Raw genomic sequence first — 22,648 nt, 5'->3', positions numbered from 1 at the left:
GCTGCATCTCACCTTCCGTCCTGGCAATCTCAGAGTCATGGCTTCCTGAGAATTGATCCATGTTCTTTCCCCACTGCCGTGGCTCTATTTCAAGGCCTCATTATGTCTGCTTTGGACTTTTATAAGAGCTTCTAATTTACTTCCCTACTGCCCACCTTGCCTCCCTGTGATCTGTCCTTCGCAGAGTCTCACAATTTAACTCATTTGTTTAAAATCTGCTAACCACTCTCCCTCAACTTCAAGAAAGATCTTAATTGGGTCAGGGACCCCTTTGAAAAGATTAAATAAAACTGGCTGAGATGATGAAGGTCTTTGTGCCATGTGCAGCCTCCTCAGTGATGTGCTCCTGTCTGTCTCTTCAAGTTCATCTCCAACCACGTCTTCATCCTCCGTGCAGCTGTCCCCGAAATCCATTTGGCCTATAGCAGTCTTAACGCACTGTGCCTTTGCTTGGTGCCCTCTCCTGGAAACAAGTCTTTTCTGACCTCTCGTGAGCACTCTTCTTCCTGAAGGACACAGAGCGCTGTGCATCCATGATGCCCTGTTTATAGTTTACCTTTGCATTGAGCATATTACATTATAACTGCCAGTTTACCGTGCCGGGAAATTATTCTAAGGGCTGTGACTCTTCTGTGTTTGTAAGGATGCATCTGCATAATCTATGTAGCCTGTCAAGTTAGTGGTTGTTGAAACAATAAATGTAAGATGAACTACCTTTGTTTTATACCCCTTGGAAATCTTTCTTTTGCTCTACTTCTTGTTGCTGTGTTTGGAACTGTGTTCCTTTTTGTGACACTTAAAAAATTTTTTAGATATAATGTGGATACAGTAAAGTGCACCAATCTTACAGCTCAATAAAGCCTTATGTATCTTTATATCTCTCTATATTTATATTTATGTCAAAAGATGCCCGATCAAAATAGGAAACATTTCTATCGTTCTGGAAAGTTTGCTTTTGCTCCTTTCCCGATGATACTCCACTTTTTAAACTTCTGTCATCATAAATTAGTTTTACCTACTTTTAAGCTTCATGTAAATGAAGAGTTATATATTCGACACCCTCAAAATATCCCGTCAGGTTCATGTGAGACTTTTATTTTGGTGATACTTCTTCGCAGCCATCACATTACGTCCTACCTTAACCCACTTAATTAACGCCTCCATATTGGGGTCTAGAGATGTGTGTCAACATCCTCTGTGCTCTGAAAATAATCCTATAATATTAACAGCCTACATATGATTGCTAGCAGTTATAATATATTAAATTGAAAGAAGAGTCTATTAAAGGTGTTATAGCTTAACTACTTCATGAGAATCTCAAATTCCATTCCCCTCTACCTTTTAAATCCTACATATAAAAATGTATCCTTTTTCCTTCTAGTAAGTCCTACTTCTTATCTGTACATCTTTTTCTTAACTCTTTTTGTATGTATGGTTGAGTGACACTGCACGTCGCAGCGCTGCCAAGATGGATATTCTGAGGTCTAAGAGTAAACATCATTGTAGTAACATCATATTAGCATTTTGAGAGAAATGCCACATAGGACATAACTAATCCATAATAGGATGCAGAATCAGAAAGCATGGCAGCAATAAATAACCGTAGCTCATCTAAGCGAAGAATGAAGGGGTGGGGGACAGAGAAGGAGCCACGACTCACACCCCTTAGATCCTCCATTGCTTATTTTCTACCTCATTTTACCCGCCTTCTTCCTTTCTTCGCCTTTTCCTCCCTATAGGTCTTTTCTATGTGCACCTTCCCTCTCTCTCTTCTCCCTCTGTGTGTCCGTAATATATAGGGTTGAGTTAATCAGACAAAAGAGGTTGGGGGTGAGAAAGGCAGTAAAGAATGTTCCAGACAGAAGGAAAAGTGTGTACTTAGGGTTGAGGGTCACCGGTGTGCTCTGGAATCTAAAAGAAAGGCTTGATCTCCAAGCTGGACATGGCAGGCAGTGAGTAAGGGTGTGGTATGTGCTGTGCCCTCAGCGTTTTGGTGAGCCAGCATGTGCTTTCATTGTCGTGTGACTTCGGACGTCTTGTTTCGTCTTTGTGACTCAGTTTTCTCCTCTGTTAAAAACAAAGATGGCAGTACCCACGCTGGAGGTCTGTTGGGAGGATTAGATGAGTTGGTACATACATGGTGATTAGAATCGTGCCTGACCCGTGATAAGCACCGGTCAGTTGTTTGCTATACCAAATCAAGCCTTCAGAAAAATTTGAAGTCACTTCCTAAGAGCATTCAGTGAGAAGCTGATTCATCATTTACTTATTCTGTACAACTGGTCTGGATATTTATTCTGGAAGTGCTATAAGGGAATGACATTCCTTGTATTTATGTTTTTGACTACCCGAGTTTCAGGACGGGGTTCTGATATTTGAGACCCGAGCCACACTGAGGGCAAGGAAGGGGGGCTAAAACACAGGAAGAGGGTGAATGCAAGTGCCTTTTTCCCGAGTCCCAGACTCTCGGCTGAAGCCTGCTCTGTGAGTGGAACTTGTGGCGTTTGGGCTTCTAGAGAAGAGAGGTTTGTAGGATTGGTGATGTGAGGTATGTGAAAATGGCATGTTAGGTCAGCTCAAGTCTGCCCTTCTGAAGACGGGGCAAAGGGCTGGATGGCAGGTCGGAAAAGTGGGCCTTGTGAAGAAGAAGGCAGATGCAGAGAGGAGATTTTGACGTAGGTGGTGGAGGGACTTGGAGTTTGGTCGGAGAAGGATGTGCTGTCTGTTCTCCCCACTCACATCTGCCTCTGCTCCAGCCTCCAGCCCCTCTGCCTTGCGCTCCCTGCCCATGGTCACAACCCTCCTGTTGTCTTCTGCTGCCCTCACTCCCTGCAGTCGGAGTGATGCTCACGAATCGCACCGCTAATCACCCCCTCCAGCATTCCAGTGTCCCCTGTCTCTTTATGTCTCACGAGAAGGAATAAAGTCCCCCCCCACTTGTCCCCGCCGTGACCTCTGATGACTTCTCGAGGCTCGCCTCTCACCTGGCTGTCCCATGAACTTCTCCTTTAGCCGTGCCCAGCCGTTTTTTTTATCTGGAACACCCCCCATGTCACCTCCTCCGCCCGCCTTCTTTACCAGATTTTTTCCGCTCATGCTCAGCTGTCTGCTTAGGTACCCCTTCTTCAGGAATATGCTCCAGACCCTGAAGCCTTGGTGAGCTTCTTCATAAGACTGTGCATTCAGGACACTGCCCAGAATCTTTCAATAATCCTTCCTTCCTGGTCCCTCATCTTTGCAGAGCTTCATAGGGCAGGGTCTAGGTCCGATGTGTAACTGTCACATGCACCGTGCATCCACATATTTCCAGGACTGATGGAATTCTCTGAAGTTGAGCTGTGTGTTTAGTGCCTGGCTCATAACAAGTGCAGAGTAAGTGTTTACTGAGATTGGGTTTTACTAGTCATGGATGCCTGCAAGGCTGTACCAGAGGGCAGTGATGTGTTCAGGACAAATCACATAATAAATATTTTCACTAATATAAAGATCGCACTAGGTCAGTAAAACATCAGGGGTGTACAAATCGTTTTGAAAACAATGGCTGGGAGTACGCTTGTCAGGTGCCCAGCCTATGCGTGAGAATTCGGTGTAGCTCGTATCATTATCTCCTTTTTTCATCTGAGGAATTGGAAGCCCAAAGAAGTAGTCTGACCTTTAAGGAGTGACAGAGGCAGGATTCATATCTAAGCATGTTCACTGATGTGAAAGGGGGGGCCACCCACTGGAGGAGCCTTGGTGATGGACAGGACGTGCCATCCTCTTAGGGCTTCATTAGCCTTCTCGGTGCATGCAGAGCTTACCTCTATTTATAGCTTCACTCCGAGAAGTTCCTCCAGTTATCCCTGTGACAGAAAACGGGGGTGCGCACAGGGAGAGAGGGAGGGAGGGAGAGGAAGAATATGTACACAGATCTTCTCCAGAGAAGACAAGAAAGTCTCCAGCTACATCCCCCTGAAATATAATAACGTATAATATTATAATAATATATTATAAGCAAATAAGCCTGGGGGAGATGACTTCCCCAATCTCCCCGGAGCTCTACAGTACCTTTAGCTTCTAAGGCATGTTTGTATCCTTAGGCATGGTAGTCCTTAAACCAAGGTGTCTGGTGCTCTTTGCTCTCATGGCCCACACTGTAGGCATGTGAGGATCGTTATGGAGAGCTGCCCCCAACAATGAATGCTATTGTAACTTCCCCCCAAAGTTTTTAGCCTTTAAGTTTGTGAAATAATTGGATGCCATTTATGAATTTGGGAATTTCACTGTACATTTTTTTCCAAATCACTTTAATATGCTGTTAAATTTTCTCCCTCAAATATAGAGATCATGCTTTATCTTTCGTAGCCCAAAGTGGAATCTGCAACCAGGGGGTTCATTTATTAATTTATTTTATTTTGGGGGGAATTCATTTAGAGAAAAGAAGTCATCAGTGTTTAAACTTGCCTCCTTATCTTCCTATGATCCATTGTAAATTCACAGGGAATGTTGAAAAGGCAAATAAACTAAGCCTACTTGTGCCTCCATGCTCGCATGAAGGAGGGTGTGTCTTTCACTCCGTCTCTCTGCTCTGCTCCTCTCAAGTCTAATAAATTATGTTTTCCCAAGTACTCAGTAATCCTGAATTTAATAAACTATTACTGCAGATGTTCTATGTCATGACCAGAAGATGCTTTGTAGCAATTCTAATTCTTGGGTTCTTCATTTGGCGACCCTGGACTGTTCATTGGTGTTTTGGACTTTGTAGGAAACAAGCAAAAGTAGTAGGTCTATAGCTAAAATAACTAATTATTTAAGTATGAAGGGACTGCCCAGGTGATGTAATTAAAGAAAAATACAGAGCATTGTGTTGCCAGGTGCTGGATTGACTGGTACGTAGAAAAGTGAATAGAGGGTCACTTAAGGCTAGGACTAATTTAGGCCAAGATATGTTGAGAAGAGTTTATAGGTTAAATGGGCTCAAATGGATGCAGAGAAATTGAGTAAGTATCTTAGTGTGTGTGTGGGTATGGAGAAGATTCAAATGAAGAAACTTTTGTTTTTTAAAGATTTTATTTATTTGTCAGAGAGAGAGAGGAAGTGGGCATGCGCGCATGAGTGGGGAAAGGACAGAGGGAGACAGAGAATCCCAAGCAGACTCCCCGATGAGCATGGAGCCCAATGTGGAGCTCATCTCACAACCCTGAGATCATGACCTGAGCCGAAACCAAGAATCGGATGCTTAACCAACTGAGCCTCCCAGGCACTCTGAGCTTTTTTTTTTTTTTTTTAAGGAATGCATATCAGTTGGGGACCTAGGAAGGAGAGGTTCCAAATTTAATCCCCTCCAAATTCTTTTCTTCTTTTTCAGGAAAATTGAGATGATCTTTAACATCATCAAAATACTTCACTGATACTGTTTCTTTAGTGACAATTGTGTATAGATCTGCCCACCTAGTTGAGCTTTGTTAGTCAGGCCATCACTAATCTCTACAGTTGCCTTCCTCATCATTGAAAGTCCGTTTGTATGGGGCGCCTGGGTGGCTCAAGTCAGTTAAGCGTCTTCCTTTGGCATAGGTCATGATCTCTGGGTGCTAGGATAGAGCCCCGTGTCGGGCTCCCTGCTCAGCGGGGAATCTGCTTCTCCCTCTGCCCCTCCACCCCCCGGTCGTGCTCTCTGTGTCTCTCAAATAAATAAATAATCTTTACAAAAGAAAAAAGTCCTTTTGTTTGGCCCCCACTTACAGAAGCCATGTACCCCCACAAATGGGTTGAAGAACAAGGCAGAGAATACTTACTCATTTGCTTACACGTACCCGTGTATTCACACACACATGCACACAAACCTAGGTGCAGCACAGTCCATGTCTCATTTACAGTTAAGATATGCAAACCCGTGTTCATTGTCAAATTTTGGTGAGTTGGAGCAGTATCTGAAAGTGGGCAAGTCCTTCTGGATAGTTGTAACCAGTGCGCTGGAGAGATTTCCAAGTGGTGTTAACATTCAGGTGGATACATTTGCAAAAGTTTACAAATTTCCTTTCCTTGATAGCTACTTTAATTGCTTCATATTAGAATTCAAAGCATTTCATTTTGATTAGGGAGAAAAAAATCACAAAGGGAATGTGGGTAACCAGATGCCTTTATGGAACAACTAGAGCATCACATATAGCGTGTGTGTGTGTGTGTGTGTGTGTGTGTGTGCGCGCGCGCGCACGTGCATATATATCCATATCAATGCACGTATATGCATATGTTATAGTACTCTATATTGCATTACATAAAGAGCATCTTCATTCCATTTGTGGAGCAATTTTAAAATTGCATTTTTTTTTTACTTTACATTGCTATTCTATGAAAATGTTAGTGCTGAGGCTGATGAGCATTTTCTAGCCCTTGTATTACATGCTCACAGTTAGGCACTAAACAGTGCTCAGCTGGGTTAGCATCCTCAGTGCTCTGCTGCCACAGAAAGGGTGGTCCGTGTTAACTTCTCCTTTCTTTCCAGCTGTGCAGATCTATATTGTAAATTCCTTCCTCTGTTGCCCCACGATTGCCTACATCTAAGTTAGATGGCCGCTGGTGCTGGAAGGAGATCTGTGTGACTGTTTGAAGGTGGGGAGGCCTGAATCTGATAGCCAATGATGTAATAGACTGGCTGAAATCAAGATCAGTCCCAGCAAGTGGCAGATGATGGAAAGGGAGCTGGTTAGGGAGGTAGGGGTCTGATCAGTCAGGCAAGGCAGGCTTGATTCTGGTCCTGAGGCATCTGTGGAATGACCAGTGAGGCTGATTTTCTAGCAAGTACTAAGGTTAGTGAAGCCTCTTTCTTCTTGACAACTCACATCTTTTCTTCTCTGCAGTCTTCAGAAAAGGGCCCCTTAAGTCGTAGAGGGCCTCAGCTGACTAAACCAGAGTGTTATTCCCGGGAGACAAGATGGTGGCTCCATCTACCCAGAAGCATTCAGTAATTGTGGCAGATTATACTATAAATTTAATTCCCAGCCATTTGGGGGGATTAAGTGTGGATCAAAACCTATGTGTGATTTTCTTTCATCAAAGTCAGTATTTATAAGCCCAGCCCATTCCCAGAGCAGAGGCAAAGAGGCCTTCTTCATAGAGCTTGAATTTGAATTATAAACAAATTGTGCATGTGATTTATAGCCTCACTTGGAATTTTTATAGTGATCTACTGTGTATATGAACCCTACTGAAACTAGTGGTGTTTGTAAACTTGAATTTTAATTCCATCATTTAATAAAGTATGAAAAAACTGCAGAACTATTAGATTTAGAAATTATCTATGAAAAGACTGGCCTAATAGATCCGTCCAAAAAGAGGTCTAAGGAGAGTGGTATTTCACCTATGAGCTTTCACTGGAAAACTGGTTTTGAAGCTGTGTATCACACCCCCCCCACTTAAAAAAATATTTAATAATAAGCAAGTGCATAATTTTAAAGTGCTTGTCTGGCACTAGAATCATTCCAGTTCATATTTTTTTTTTTGCCAGGAAATCATTTGAAAAAAATCTGGTGTATAATGATACTAACATTTGAAATCATGTGTTTTTATCAGAAATAGTTTGAATAGTGAGCAGCTGTCTGGTGTATAAAAGAAAGAAAGGAGTTTCTTTATTGTTCGAAATTGGTTTTGAAATGTTATGTGTGACGTTCCAAAGACAGCAGTTGGTCATTGTAGTAATCCTGAAAGATAATAAAATAATAAAATACTTGTGCTTTCTGAGCATGTAAGTTTTGTTGTAGTGAAAAATAACTTCTTTTAATGCATGATTGCATTTTTTAAAGATTTATTTATCTGAGTGAGGGAGAGAGAGAGTGTGAGCATGAGCAGAAGGGCCAGAGGGAGAGGGAGAGAGAATCCCAACGCAGTTCCACGCTGAGCACAGAGCCCGATGTGGGGCTTGATCTCACAAGTCTGAGATAACGATCTGAGCCAAAACCAAAAGTCAGACATCCAACTGACTGTGTCACCCAGGCAAGCTTGCATGATTACATTTTGTCTTAATGATCATAATCTGTAAAACAGATAGGTTACTAAGAATACAGCTAATCCAATCTAAGTCTTTCCTAACTACTACCATCACCAATTCTGATGTTACATTTACTATATCAGATTCACAGAATCCTGAAATGATCAATCTGATCTCTTAACCCTGAGTTGAATTTCTTAGGGGTGGGCAGAGATCAAGAAATTTTAACCCCTTGTAAATTACTATCATTTTTCTACTTTATTTTAAAGGGAGTAAAGTTAATGGGGCCAAAATTATTTTCCCTCTGTATTAATGCCTGCATAAATTTTTTGTTTGATAATGAAGAAAAACATAAAGCTGTATGTCTTTGTGGTCAAACGTAGTTTTACTAGTGTTTTGAGCACAAGTATGTGGTTTCCGGAGGAAAAAAAGAAGATGAGAGGACTTTTTAATCTGGGAGAATTATATGTATGTATATACATGCGTAAAAGCACACCTTAAGTATTATAATAAAGGTAGAATACATCTCTTAGGATAGCAGTCTTCAAGTCTAAAGTGGATTGGACATTGCTCCTTGAGGTTGCTTCAGAGATGTACATTTCCCATCTTGTAATTTCTCGCCTGCTACCCTACGCTGGCTTGCGTGACTATCAGTATTTCTCCAGACGACAAGCACTTTGAGGGGAAGGGCGATGTCAGTCTTCCCATGGGTCTCAGTGTACGATGACTTGCCAAATATCTGTGGAATAAATGAGCCAGAGAATAATAAACGTATTTGGTCATGAGCCCCCGAAGTATGGGGAGAGGTGTTACTGCTCACAGGGACTTTGTTCAGAGTTCTTCAGTTGGGGGGGGGAGGTGAGTTAGTTAATAACAGACTGTTTGGGGCCCAGATCAGTAACATATTGTCTTTGCCAGGGGCACACCATGCTTTATCTGAGTCGCATACGTTAATTTTTTCCCTTCAAATGGTAAATGGTGTCATAGAGCTCAGTTGAGTATTATGTGGAGGCATGCAATTTGCAGAAAACTAAAAAATTTGAGTATTTAAGGGAGGTATGTAGACGACATACCTTTGTGTTAAAAGAGGAGGGCATAGGGATGTCTATGGCTAAGGAGAGATGGGTAGCACCTTCCCCAGAGAGACACGGGACAACATTCACATAAACTCATAATTACTGTATGTGTATACGAAGACTTGTCATGAGGTGAGAGAGCCTTGCTCTCTGTCGGATAACAGACATACGTAGTTGTCTCTTCCAGTCTCATTAGGAAACAGTTGACACATAAACAAATCTTAAATAGTCGACTGTATATTCCTTGTATATAAAGGCAATTTTTATTCCCGAAAAGCCCTTAAAATGGTGACTTGCGCAACACAGACTTTCAACAATTAATTGTGGAATGAATGAGGTAATGAAGAATATGTATTACTGATAACAGCTGAAACTGCTCATTCTGATTCTTGGGAAAACAAGTGAAAGTATGCATTGCAGTCATTCAGCATAGAGCGAACTGTTTTTTCCGTGTTAAACTGATGACAGCCTTTCAGGGCAGACCAAGAGCATGAACTAGAATTTGGGATAGGCGTTTTCCTGACCTTCAGAACAAGGGTTAGGAATTGTACTTCCCATAGGTAGGTGAGGGAACTTGAGGCTCTAGGAGGTAAAATGACTTGTTGAAGTTGAAATTCCGGTAAATGGTAGAATCTGGATTTGAACTCAGACCATTCTGACCAAACCTTGAACTTGTTCTTCTACATCTTACTACTAAAACGATTAGAATGATTTCTCATTGAAAACTTAAGTCATGACCCTTTGTTGCATAGGTTTGAATTTTATAATCTCTCTGCTTAATAAAGGTGCTGCACTTCAAGTTTTGCTCAGTAAGGGAATCCAGACGTAGGCTTCTACCACAGAAGGACGTACATGTTTGATATATTGTTTATATTTGTCTTTCCTATGTCCCAAAATCTAAAACACAGATTCTAGACTGTGTCAACTCACTGGCAGAGATCATCATAAAAAAGCATCAGTTTGCAAAAACAATTAATTTGCGTTTGTAAGTGACTTAAACACGACATTTTCCTTTGGCTCACATGGCTATTGCACGAAGGGCGTGATATTTATTTTTATTGCAATAGATTGCAATAGACCATAGATTTCTTTCTTTCCGATTCCAATGCAGTCAGACTTATTTCATCCGGTTGTACAGTGAAATCCATTGCAGTCTGCAGAGGTAGCAGACTCCTAAATTTGTAAAGCTATGCAAACCAGAAGCTTTCTGGGGATAATTTAAGTTTCACATTCTGCAGAGAAAACCAAAAAGATGGGTTGCGCCATGTAATGTAATTTCTTCGTTACTAGAGGCGGATCGAACGACCTCTCATTCTAAGAGGTGGTATTTTGAGGTCCTGCTCTCCGTTTTCTGTTCACACACAGCAACTGGTGGCAACTAAAAATAATCAGCTCTGCCACCGGCTAAGAATCTGGTCACATTTGGCTTGTGGACAGCGTGCACAAATAAGATTGAGGATCCCTCGTTCGGTTTCTTCCCTCCAGCCCACTCATCAGCTAGTTTGCTGCCATTTGAAAGCTGTTGAAAAGCCATTAACAGGCAGGACTGGGAGAGCCGCAGTGCAGCACACCTCTATGTGGGCAGAATGTGGCTGCATGTGAACACCAATTAGAGCGGACCATTCCCGGGACTGTGGCACCAGGAGCCCTGTCAGTCAGCCGACCTACAATAGCACGTGCAGCAGCGGTAGCTCCGAATCCGCCGCGAGGCTTAGCTGAACTCCAGCTGCTGAATGAGAATGAGTTTGAAGCTTTTTGCACGATCATGGAACAGAGCCTCGGTTCAATAATGCATCCTGAGGTAAACTGTTAACCTGGGTCAGGGCTCTAAATAATGCATTTCCTGTGGACTACAGTTGTAGCAGAAGAGAATGCTGGAACCTGTAGCAGGATTGCTGTCTGAGATGGAAAGATGTCTCACTATCATTTTATCAAGTGCTGTAAGTAAGCTGGATATTTTGCTCATACGGTTGTCTTCTTGAAATAGGATATGCAGATACCAAAATTCAGGCGGGTCTTCTACGTCCAGATGAGTGACATAGGATGGTGACTCTGAAAGATGTTTTACATGCTTAAATGTGTTTCCTCTTAATTTCAGGTGCTGAAATTATTCCAGTGTGATCCAAATGTTGATAGAGTAGAAATCTTTAAAAGTTGACCTTTGTGAGAAAAAAAAAAAAAATACCTACACGCAGTAATTAAAAAAAAATAGCAATCGGTAAAAAGGAATGTGAGAAGGACATTCCTGGGTATGAGCGTACATTAATACAGTGCTTGCATAAAAACTTAGCTTATGAATGTATGGCTGAGACCATTTAGTTACTGTTTTACTCTCAAGTTTGACTGCCTCTGCCTGCCTCCAGTGCTCAACTTGTAAGCTTAATCTTTCCGATTATCCTTGACTGTAAACTTTTGCCCTTGCATCATTCACCTTGAAGTGTTCAGGGACTCGAGTGGCATCTGCACCAGATGCTCTACACTGATACTGGTATGGTGAAAAATAGTTTGTCACTGGCTTTCTGATGAGTCCAGAAAGGCTTTCTTCAATGCCTGGTTTTTTAACAATTTTCCGAGCTAGATAAAAGCTGCCTCTGAACCTTCTCCGGATGGTAATCATGAAGAAGGAGACATATTTATAGCAAAAAAGGCTTGCTAGATATACGTGTGGCACTTCTGAAAACTTCTGTACATGTATGTCATTGTCTTAAAGTGACAGATGATTTAGTAGTACAAAATGCTTTCCCCTTAGGATGAGGGTTTTGTTGGCCAAGGGCATGACAGTGTTCCATTTAAAGTAACATTGTGAAGGGAACACGTCTGAATGCATCTTGAGTTTTGCACTAAAGGAGAGTGAAAAATAATGATAATTGAGAAAGAGAAAATCTTTACCTTTCTTTTGTCTTTTGTGGGGGTTGTAATATAGGAGTGAAATATCTATGATGAATGAAAATGAAAATGCCTTACTTACTCTTCACCATACCCAGAAGAGGCATGCACTGGGCTTGCTGGACAATTTTAATTCAAAAGGAATTCATTGATCAGTTTGTAAGCTGGAAAATTAACTCTTTAACAAAAACTGGGTGTGTACAGCATATTTAGGAATTATGAAAATAGGGGTTTTTTTTTGTTTGTTTTGTTTTAATCCCTGAAATCTTGGGGTTATTATCTTGGTGAAATGTCTGCAGGAGAGCACTCTTGGCAGGCTTTCGTGTTGCCCCTCCTGTTTGACTGCACTAGCAGAATGTCATTATTTCTCCTTCCTGTGACTCTGCAGAGGAGGTTCCCGAAGCCCTCTGCACCATTTCTGTAAGGAACCTGGGTGCTCATTAGGCAGAGTGAACACACCTGCTGGAAGGCAGCTGCAGAGCCTGGGCAAAATCACAGAGGGACAGAGTGACAGGACTCAGGGAGGTTCAGGGAGCAGTTGGTCACCAAATAGAGCCTGAGGCTTCCCTTTGCTGCCTTATATTCATTTTGTTCCAGCTGAATGATCTGACTTTAGAATTTTGGGAAATTAAAAGAAGTGATGATGTCTGGTCCAGCAGAAGCATTTGAGTCAATGCTTGCAGTCTGGATGGAATATAAAATTAGTGAATAGTGAAATGTTTCAAATACCTGGGAAAAAAATGTTCCTGATGGATTTATCCAAGTAATTACATAGTACTTACGAAAAATCCGACTATGTTCTACGCTCGGTGTTTGGTAGCTTCTATAAAATGGAAAAGAAGCATGGAAATGTCAAAAACTGTCTTCCATGGTGGAAGGGTACAACATGCTAAAGGAGTTCAGAAATTATATCTCACTGTGTGCCACCAGTCAAGGGACATGTCATAGTCGAGCTGGATCTGGAAGGACGAAGAGAGTCCAGAAGGAAAAGTGGGGGCACGTACAGCATCAGAGGGTTTGTTGATAAGGATCATAATCCACAGCTTAATTGTTGTTCTCAATGCATCAGTTGTTTCCATACTGTGTTCCCTTGTCCCTCATATTGGGGTGATCTATTGGCAAGGCTCGTGGACCCGTATTCTTCACACTCTTTCTTCCTTGCTTGAGCGTCCACATGCCTGTCTTCTCATCCTGGCCCCGCCTCATGCCCACACCCTGTCCACTTCCCAGCTGGGCAGCAAGGCAGGAAGTGTTCCAATTCCAGAGCAGGACCAAGAGCTTCTGAAAACCGGCAATAGCAGAATCCCATGGCATCCTAGGAGGGGAACCTGAGGGCTGGATTTGGGGAGACCAGTAAAGAATGCTTACAAGGAACTTCCAATATCACCTAGGGAAATACTCGTTACTTAATGTTAAAGCATGTATATACTGCAAGGTCTGAACTCAGATTCTAGCCAGTGGCTGTCTCTGGCTTATGGAATAATCACTGTAGCATATAGAATTCTGTTGGTTATCCTTTTTTTTTTTTTTTAAAGATTTTATTTACTTATCTGACGGAGAGAGACACAGCGAGAGAGGGAACACGAGCAGGGGGAGCGGGAGAGGGAGAAGCAGGCTCCCCGCGGAGCAGGGAGCCCAATGCGGGGCTCGGTCCCAGGACCCTGGGATCCTGACCTGAGCCGAAGGCAGACGCCTAACGACTGAGCCACCCAGGCGCCTCTCTGTTATCCTTATAATTAATATAATATAAATAATTATATTATTAATTATAATTAATTATTCATATATAAATATGTGTCCATATATTAATTATGACTAACTTCAGAATATAATTATATAATTATATAATTAATTATAATTATGGGATCATCTGTTACTTTTCTAAATTCACCTATATTTTCTAAATTGCCCATAGTGGGCATGTTTTCCTTTGACAGAAAAGCAAACTTGAGGGCGTAAGAGAGAATATACAGAGAAAGAAAGAAATGGCTGGGACCCACATCTCCACCCCCATTCCTTTCTGACTCCATGGGCTCTGGCCTAATTCCGCCTGTTCCATATATCTTATATAGAAAAGGTAAAAAACTGGAGTCTAAAAATGTCTCGTGGAAGCAAGATGTAGCAGGAAAGTCGAGGGACGCCACAGCAAAAAGTGCTGAGGTTTCCTGCACTGGGTTTCTGTGGCCAAGAGGTATCTTTGGACGGGTGTGATGCTGTCCAAGTCGTGCCTGGTGAGGTGGCGGGGAGGGAGGCTGGCGGATGCCTCAGCCGAGGTGCAAGAGGAACAGGAGGGAGGAACGGGCCCACAGTGTTTTAGGGCCTTGTAAAACCATGGAGCTATACTTCCGGCTTGCCGCTGATGATGGGCAGAAGCATGAGGTCTGCCCTGTTAAATCCCCTTTGGTGCCTCAGGAATCAGACCTCTGCCTGGCCCCTATCTCTGCCAGTTCACTTCTTTAAGTATATGGGGTCGGACAGCACTGTTTGCAGGAGGAGGTGAGTTAAAGTCATTTAAAATGAGTAGACTTCATACCTATTAGTTCATGCACAGCAACCAGGGATGAGTTACACCATCAAGGCTGCTATTTTGCATACTAAAAAACTTCCCGGTACCAAGGTCACCTTATTTTTCCTCTCGTCACGGGTTTTCATAAATGCTACTTCCACTAACATGCCTTCCCTGATCTTTCACTGATTGTGCATGCCGTTCACGAGTTAGAGCCCTGTGAGATGCTGCGAGCTCACCGAAATGTCAGCCCGATGGTCCCAGGATCACCCCCCCCGCTCCTTGGCCCGCCCGCTGCCCAGATCAGGCCTGTGGTCCTTCACTGAAGCCTCCCACTCCCTCGCCCTGATCTCCGCCTTGCACTCAAGCAAGAGATGCTGAAGCCAGCTTCAAACCCGACTGTCCATCCTGTCTGTCCTTACACCAGCATAGCTGGATGATCACTGAAGGCAAGGCTGGAGCCGAAGCAGACTCGTTTCCTTTCAGTTTCAGACAGCAACACTCTCCCTCGCTCATGCCGTGTTTCCCCAGGAGGCATGGCTGCTCACACCCAGAGAATCCTTACATTTCCCATCCTGAGAGGGTGGAAGCCATCAGATGGAAATAGTACATCTTCCTACCGTTCAATCTGCAAAGGCGCTGGTGTGTGAATTTCTCTTTGTCCGCTCTCTTCTGTGATGGTGAATTGTTCCTCCTCGTGTCCAAAGCCAGTGTGCTCTGAACTCTGGCCCCTCTCACTCCCTCCTTCAGGTACCCCTGCTCTCCGTCACCCTCAGTCTCTTCTACACTGAACCATGTCTGCTAGCATTCGTACCTGGTCCAACATGCCCGTCTTCAGATAAGCGAAGAGTTGCCCTTGACCTTATGTTCCTTTCTGGCCACCACCCTATTTCTGTGTTTTCATCGTCACTCTTGGCAAAATTGCCTGTACACATGATCTCTGACCCTTGTCCCCCTTTATGCTCTACAAATTATTCCACTGACCACTGCACGGAATCCACCTTAGTTAAACCATCTTTATGTGGCAAAATCCAGTGGACACTAGTCTTTCCTCATGCTAGTTAATTTCTCACTGGACTTCTACCTCTTCTTTTACGATTCTTGGGATTGTTCTCTTTTTCACTGGCAACTCTGCCTTTGCCTCCTTGCTGGCTTTCCTCAGTAAAGGTTGGCCCTGACACCTTGCAGAGTCCCTGGTTGACCCCATCCATTCCTGTGGCTTTAACCCTCACCTGTGTTCTCCCGGATTTGTACCTTTAACTCTGACATCTCCTTTTCCCAGGGGCAACTTTTCTGGTCAGTAAACATGTGTCTTCTAAGTATTCTTGTTTTGATTGCTGAGTAATATCCCATAGCGTTTATTAGATCATTTATTCATTAATAAACTTCCCTTTTTGATAGGCATTAAAACATCGTATTTTAGCATTTTGGCTTCTATTACTAAAGTATTGACTCACAAAGGCAGTGTTGTTGAATCAAATGGCATGTGTAATTTTAAGTGTGGTAGAAAATGCCAGATTTTTTTCCGCTAGGCGGTGGCGCTTCAGATTCCCACCATCGGCCGAGAACGCCCATCCCTGCGTCTTCATCAGCCTGGGGCGCTGTCCTTCTGATGTTGTCAGTGCCTTGGCTGAAATACAGTTTCTCACAAAGGTCTAATTTTATTCTACTAATAAATAAGGAGATTCTCTCATTTCTTATGGGCTCCATCTCTTCATACCTGTTCTCATTTTTATTTTGGGCTGTTTCTTCTTTTTCTTATCAATTTTGTGTAATCTTTTATATTAAGAAATATCAATATTTCCCGGAATCTGTGCTGAAGATAGCTCTCCTATTTTTTCTCTTTTCTTTTTGTTTTGGGTATTCGTTGGCATCTAAGTTTCTTAATGATTTATGGAAACAAGGTTTCATGGATTTTGGCTTTATTTATTTATTTGTTATAGCTTTGGGTTGTCTGTTTCCAAACTAAATGGTTAGTCTTCGTCTTATTTAAGCTTTTATTAATTTCTCGTCCTTGTAAAATTAAGTGTATGATGCTGTGTTCTTGACTGAAGACCTCTTCCTTCCGTCTACCCCGCCTTCGTTTTCCACGTGCACCATGACTGCTGAGTTTTCATTTCATATTTGTCACCTTTTAATTCCAAAATGTACTTGCATCTATTTCTCGTTTCTGTTCAGCTACACCGATTTGTTTGCCTTGCTCACAACCATACTGTTTTAGTTACTGCGGCTTTATAGTAACTTTAATAAATGACAAGGCAAGTCCCTTCTGATTTTTAAAATATTTTTATTAGATATTCTCAAATATTTATGTTTTCATTCAATACTAAATTGTTCAACTAGTCTTAAAGGAAAAAAAATTCTCAACTGGGTTTAAAATAAATTCACCTTGCAGTTTAAATTTCATAATATTAGAATAAGATATGTAGCTCGATAGTACATGTATTTCTACCAAATCGCACACTGTTCCAATCTGATAGTTATCTGAAAACAGTACAGTGATAATTATAGGAATATTTTATGTTTATAAGAATAATTTAATATCTTATGAGGAGTTTTATTGAATATTATTAAAATAAAAGAAAAATAAATAAAACGTTCATACCAAGGATAAATCTAGGACTCATAAATCTAACACAATTAAGAAACAGATAGAAATCATTAAATGTGCCGCTAAGGATAAATAAATCTTTAATGTTGGACATTTATTTCTATGCACAACTCCAAATCTAACCTATATCTTTCTCTATAAAAATATATATTTATACATGTATCTTTAATATCTATATTGGTTTTCCTGTGGTATCTATTGTGAAGAAACAATTGAAGAGTATGTATAAAATGATAAATGTTTATTACAGTATATGTCTGTTATTCAACATTTGACTGCACTGTTCATACATTTCATGTTTATACGGACTCTTAGGAATGTCATGGTTCCTTATGTCCCAATGGTCCATCCAATGATAGTATTTTTGTGTATCGATGCAGTTTTGTCATTGCATTATTAAAGGCTTGTCATTATAGATGGAGGATTCCACATTCATGGCCTCACTGGACATGTTACTCTAATGTGACACCTTGTCTTTCTGTAGGTTGTTTGGTGAATGAAAGGGGGCTCTTTATGCTTCCCGTGGTTGGCTCACACTTAGTGTCACTTTATGCCATGGTAACTTAACTGAGTTGAATAGATTTTCTTCTATCCCATTTATTCATTTATTCATTCATGTATTTATTAATTAATTCAGTAAATGTAATTGTGTTCCTATTCTTTTCCAAGTACTGGTCTAAGGGCTAAGAATTCAAAGATAATCGGCCAGTTAACGTCACTCTCATCTTGAAATCCTGATGACCGCGGTGAGACAAAGTAAACTAGTAAACACACAGATGTAGATAAGAGTTTTTGGTAGCAGCAACTGATGTGAAGAAAATAAAGAAGTCTAAAGATTTAATAAGTGACCTGGCAGCAGAATGCGATGAGGGTCAATTCTGAATAGGCTGTGAAGGGTTGACCTCTAAGTGATTGAATGCAGTGAGAGAACCAAGATGTGAATATCTACAGGAAGGGTGTGCCAGGCAGAGTGGAGAGCAAGTGCAAAGGCCCTGAGGCAGGGATGGGCATGTTTCACTTTACTGATTTGGAGAATCTAGGCTCCCAGAAGTTAACTTTTTCTTAACACTTCATTACTACTTCCCAAACTCATAAATAAATACTACTTTTTATTTCAATGCTCTTAGCTGTTCAGGCTAATAGCCTGTAGCTCACTTACCTTTACTTCCAAACTTCTTTAAACAGTTATTTATAGATGGCCCTCAAATACCTTGCTACCCAGGGACTGCATGTTAGCCCCCACTTCATTATTGCATTGAAACTTCAAACTCTGTTTTGTTCCTCATTTACCTCAAAATATTTACCTACTTTGACTCAGTGATCATCTCTAATTTCTTAACGTGCTGCTTTCCTGGAAAAGTGTTTGTGTAACTTGTTGACTTTTTCTGCTCTTCTGGGTTCCTCCCTTGGTCTCTCCACTCACATCAGTGATTTCAGATGTGTCTGTCAGTCACTCATGCTTGACGTGATGCAGTGCACTCCGCTTCTATGTGTAGACAGGGTTCTTTTCTGCAAGAAATCCGCAGTCTAGAGAGGAGCCTGGGAACAGTGAACAAACACCATCAGCACATTTCTGTAAGTGGGTGTTGGCAGGGAGAAGGCAGCTCAGGGCACCTGGGTTCTGCTCTGCGGAAGGTGTGCGAGGAGTGAGCCAGTCTCCTCAAAGTGAGCGAGCAGGTGTCAAAGGATGAGGAGGCATTTACCAATGATGGTTGGGTCAGGGACCTGGGCAGAGGGGAAGGCCTGCGTGAAACCCAACATTGTGAGCGCATGGTACATTCAAAGAACCAACCAAAGGAGTTCCACATGGTGGAGGGAGGAGAAATGTGCAATATTTGGACAAGGATGATGCATTTTTATGCATTTTTATGGTATTCATCATAGGATAGAGTTCCATGGAGTAGTTTTTGAAGAGTACAGAATGTGATAGGATTTGCATTTAGAACTGCCATTCTGGTCTCAATATTGTGGATGGATTAAAAGAGAGATTGAAAAGGGAAACAGATAAGAAAAAAGGCCAGATGACAGCTTCAGTCAGAGTGGGGGCAACAGAGCTGATGAGGCATGGTCTGATTTGAGCAGTATTTATAAGAAAGAATTAATAGAACTTACCATCTGATAAGCGAAAATGTCTGTGCTTTGCCCTCTTTTTCTTTATACATGTCCCGTTAGGGTTATTTCATCTCCAGCATTTTCATGGATCGATTCCAGGAAAATCTCCCAGGTTGTGCTTTCATCAGGCTCTCTCGGCACATGTAGTCAGAACCCAAGCAGACCTCTCTGTCTTATCAGCTCTTCAAACTCGCAACGTGCAAATTCCATCCATGCTCTTCCTTCCTAAGTGTGAACCTCGAGATGGCAAAGGCCCTATACACTGTGTAAGCATGTTTAGACTTTTCCTAAGAGTAGTCAGAATGCATTAAGATCTTTTACCCATTAGAGTGAAGAGCAAAGATTTGTGTTTGTGGGGTCCAGTCTGGAGAACGAGTGGAGGGGAGCAGCAGTGGAGTGGGGGAGGCTGGCGGGGAGGTTCTCATGGCAATCTGCACCCAGGTGGAGGGAAGGTTGTCTTGGTGAGTGACATGAGAATGGAGAAGAGTGGATGAATTTGAACAACACTTGAGTACTCAAGGAATCTCAGGTGTAGGACCGATTTAGGAGTTGCGGAGGATGAAAGAAAGGGAAGATTCAAGACTGGCACTTTATGTATCTGCTTGAATGACTGTGTGTATCGATTTAGGAGTTGCGGAGGATGAAAGAAAGGGAAGATTCAAGACTGGCACTTTATGTATCTGCTTGAATGACTGTGTGTATGGTGTTTCTATTAAGCTTCAGATGTGCACCAGAGAAAGAGAGGCAGGCCAGACCACGTTGGGTCCCGCGATGTCCGAGGAGAGCTGCCCCGTCCGCAGTTGTGTATCCAAGTCTGATATCAGGCAAGAGAGGTCTGTTTAGAGACATGGGGTCTCTACCATACTGGTTTCCTTTAAGCCCTGGTACAGGAGGAAGGAGCCAATGGGGAAATAGACGGCTCAGGTCAGACACTTCACAAAGGAAGGAGAAGATGTTCACAAAGAAAGGAAGAAGTCTTCAGTCAAGAACACGAGCATCATGGTACCAGGAGGCAGGGTCTGCTGAACAGCCTGGCACTATGCGATGAGATTAGGGCACATGTTTGAGGAGGATCTGCTGGGACAACAGACGCGGAGCAGGGTCGGTAGAGAAGAGGGAGTGGAGTTCCAAGTGCAGTGTCTTGAGCTGTCGTTGGAGAGGAGTTGAAGAGCGCTGTGTGCTTCTGTTTCTAAAAGGAAGAGGAGAGAAAGGTCAGTTGGTAGGCAGAGATGTGGTTCTCAACACCGTTTTTCTATTTTTAAGATAAGAAATACTTGAGTTTTTAATTCACGGTGTCTACTTCCTTGTCTTTGGAACCTCAAGCCCATGCTTGCTGTCACTAAAGGCTACGTGTTAGAACTTAAAAAAAAAAAAAAATCTTTGAGCATCGCCCAATCACTTGAGAAATTAAAATAATGATAAAACAAGGACAATAATGGTGATGCCACTGAAGATTCAGAGGAGCCCTGACATAAAGGCAACTTTGGTTTTCACCAATTGTCACGAATAAATTCACACTAGTGTCATGTTTTAAGAGCGATCTCATTACATGGGCATGACCCTCTTGTGCCATGCTTTGAAAACTTTTATTCCAACCCACAGCGGAATTATCTTTTCCTTTCTAAGGGGAAAGTATCCTACATGTGCAGAGTCTATTTGAATAATTCTTAAACTGTTTGATTTTAAATTAGGACACAGCTTCAGAAAACTATGTAGAGGTCATTGTGGACAGTTCAGTAAACACATCATCTCCGCAGAGGGTAAGTCGCTAAAAAAGCTGATTGGGAGCTGTTCTCCACTTACAGACAGGATGATACGATGCAGAATGAAGACTATGACGTTGCATGAGTCAGTGGCGTGTTCTAAATACTTCTCCCGTTTTGTTTCATTCCGCATAAAAAGGGCTTTAGCTCAGGAAGTGGTCAAGGGAGGAGTAACAAAAAGGCAGAAAACTTCAGGGTCTTTTGAGTAAGGAAAGACACAAGAGGCTTGAATTATTTATTATCTGGAGAGGAGTGACAGCAGAGACAGACATAAATGAATGAATAGTTTTGTGGAAATCAATTGGCCATTCTTTTTCATTCAGGCTTTTAGCAGAAAAAGAGGAAGACACTTGTCTCGGTGGCTGAAAACATGTATGGAGTGGATGAAGGATATGCCTCTTGGTGCCTCATATTTTAAGCACAGAAAAGCCAGTTCTGTGGAGTATCATTGAGAGGAGAAAACCATTTGAAGTTGAATTGTTTCCTAGATTTCTGGTTCATTATGCTTTATTCGGAACAACTTGACCTATGAGGTTCAGCTCTGGGGACTGACTTAGACCCTTTCCGCTGGGGGCTCAGTGCAGGGCCACACATTGCTTCACCATTTCTATTCTTGTGAGATCCTAGACAAGTCTTTTTTTAAAAAAAAAAACAAAAAACAAAAAAAAAAATTCCAGTATAATTAACATACAGTGTTATACTGACCCTAGTCAAGTGTTAGCCTCTTCCTTTTCTCACCAGTGATCCATAGAGTGTATCACCTGTGGTGGGCCAGTGGAACCGCTGGAAGGTGGGCCCTGCACAGCATGTCGTGACACTCTCTGTCCAGGGGAACTGTGGTCACAGGGGTGGCCGGTGTGGGTGATGGAGACAGTACATGTCGTCCACAGCCACATGTTACTTACGGGCCGGTCCTAAGCTGTTTCAACTACTGTCTAGTTTTTTCATCTAATCTTCAGTGTATCACTTAATTTCTTTAGGGCTTGGTTTCTGATGTCCTCATTTGAAAAGTGTAGCTGATAACATCATCCTTCTTCACTTCACATGTGTCTGTGAAAGTCAGCCAGTTCGTTACCCTTCCCTTCCCTCTTTCCCTCCCTTTACCCACCGTGCATTCATCCGTCTCTGCAGTCAGCACTGGCTTTGACATAAATCCCCTGCTTATGGTGGGGCCCACCAGTGCCAGATCTGGGCAGGGGCTGAAGGCCCGCAGGCAAAGAAAGATCATGCAACGAAGCTGGTTTGGTGTTAAAACCCAACTTCTGTTAATAATATCGGACACATATTAATGACACAATAATACTTGATAAGTGAAAATGAATCATCAGTAGTAATTAGTTCACATAATGACAGTCATTAATATTCTTTAATGAAGCCGTCTTTCAAATTCTCTATATTTCCCCTGGTCTCTACCGCAGTTTTCGGGGTTGAAAAGGACCTCTAAACCTTGTAAGGTTTAGTATGTACAGTTTTTCTTTGTACCTTTTTAAGGCCCCAGTGTATTTCTCGACATCCAGAGACATGACTGTCACCCACACCTCCTCGCCCCTCTGTCTCCATGAGACCTCCCACAGAGTGGGCAGCACTGTGTTGCTTGCCTGCACGGATTCTGGGGGAAAGGCCCCCACAGCAGTTCCTACCAGCAGTGACTATGGCACACACATGCTGAGCTACAAAAAGACAAGATAGACCTGCATGGATGGGCCACACGGAGGAGTAGATCGGGAG

General features: G+C 42.3%; 1 protein-coding gene across 1 annotated transcript in view; it reads left to right on the top strand.

The window, feature by feature from the left end:
* Nucleotides 1–10,595: 10,595 nt before the first annotated feature.
* MYO16 (myosin XVI) overlaps nucleotides 10,596–22,648 on the top strand; it is a 475,554-nt gene continuing 463,501 nt past the window's right edge. The window contains exon 1 of the mRNA XM_027590435.2: nucleotides 10,596–10,982. Within this exon, the coding sequence (XP_027446236.2) occupies nucleotides 10,955–10,982 (28 nt within the window). The 5' untranslated portion in view covers nucleotides 10,596–10,954. The remainder of the gene's footprint in view (nucleotides 10,983–22,648) is intronic.

This window comes from Zalophus californianus, chromosome 3 (genome assembly GCF_009762305.2).
Source record: "Zalophus californianus isolate mZalCal1 chromosome 3, mZalCal1.pri.v2, whole genome shotgun sequence".
In the NCBI taxonomy this organism is placed as follows: Eukaryota; Metazoa; Chordata; class Mammalia; order Carnivora; family Otariidae; genus Zalophus; species Zalophus californianus.
Note: the sequence above shows the minus strand (reverse complement) of the source record. Positions and strands in the feature narration are given on the sequence as shown.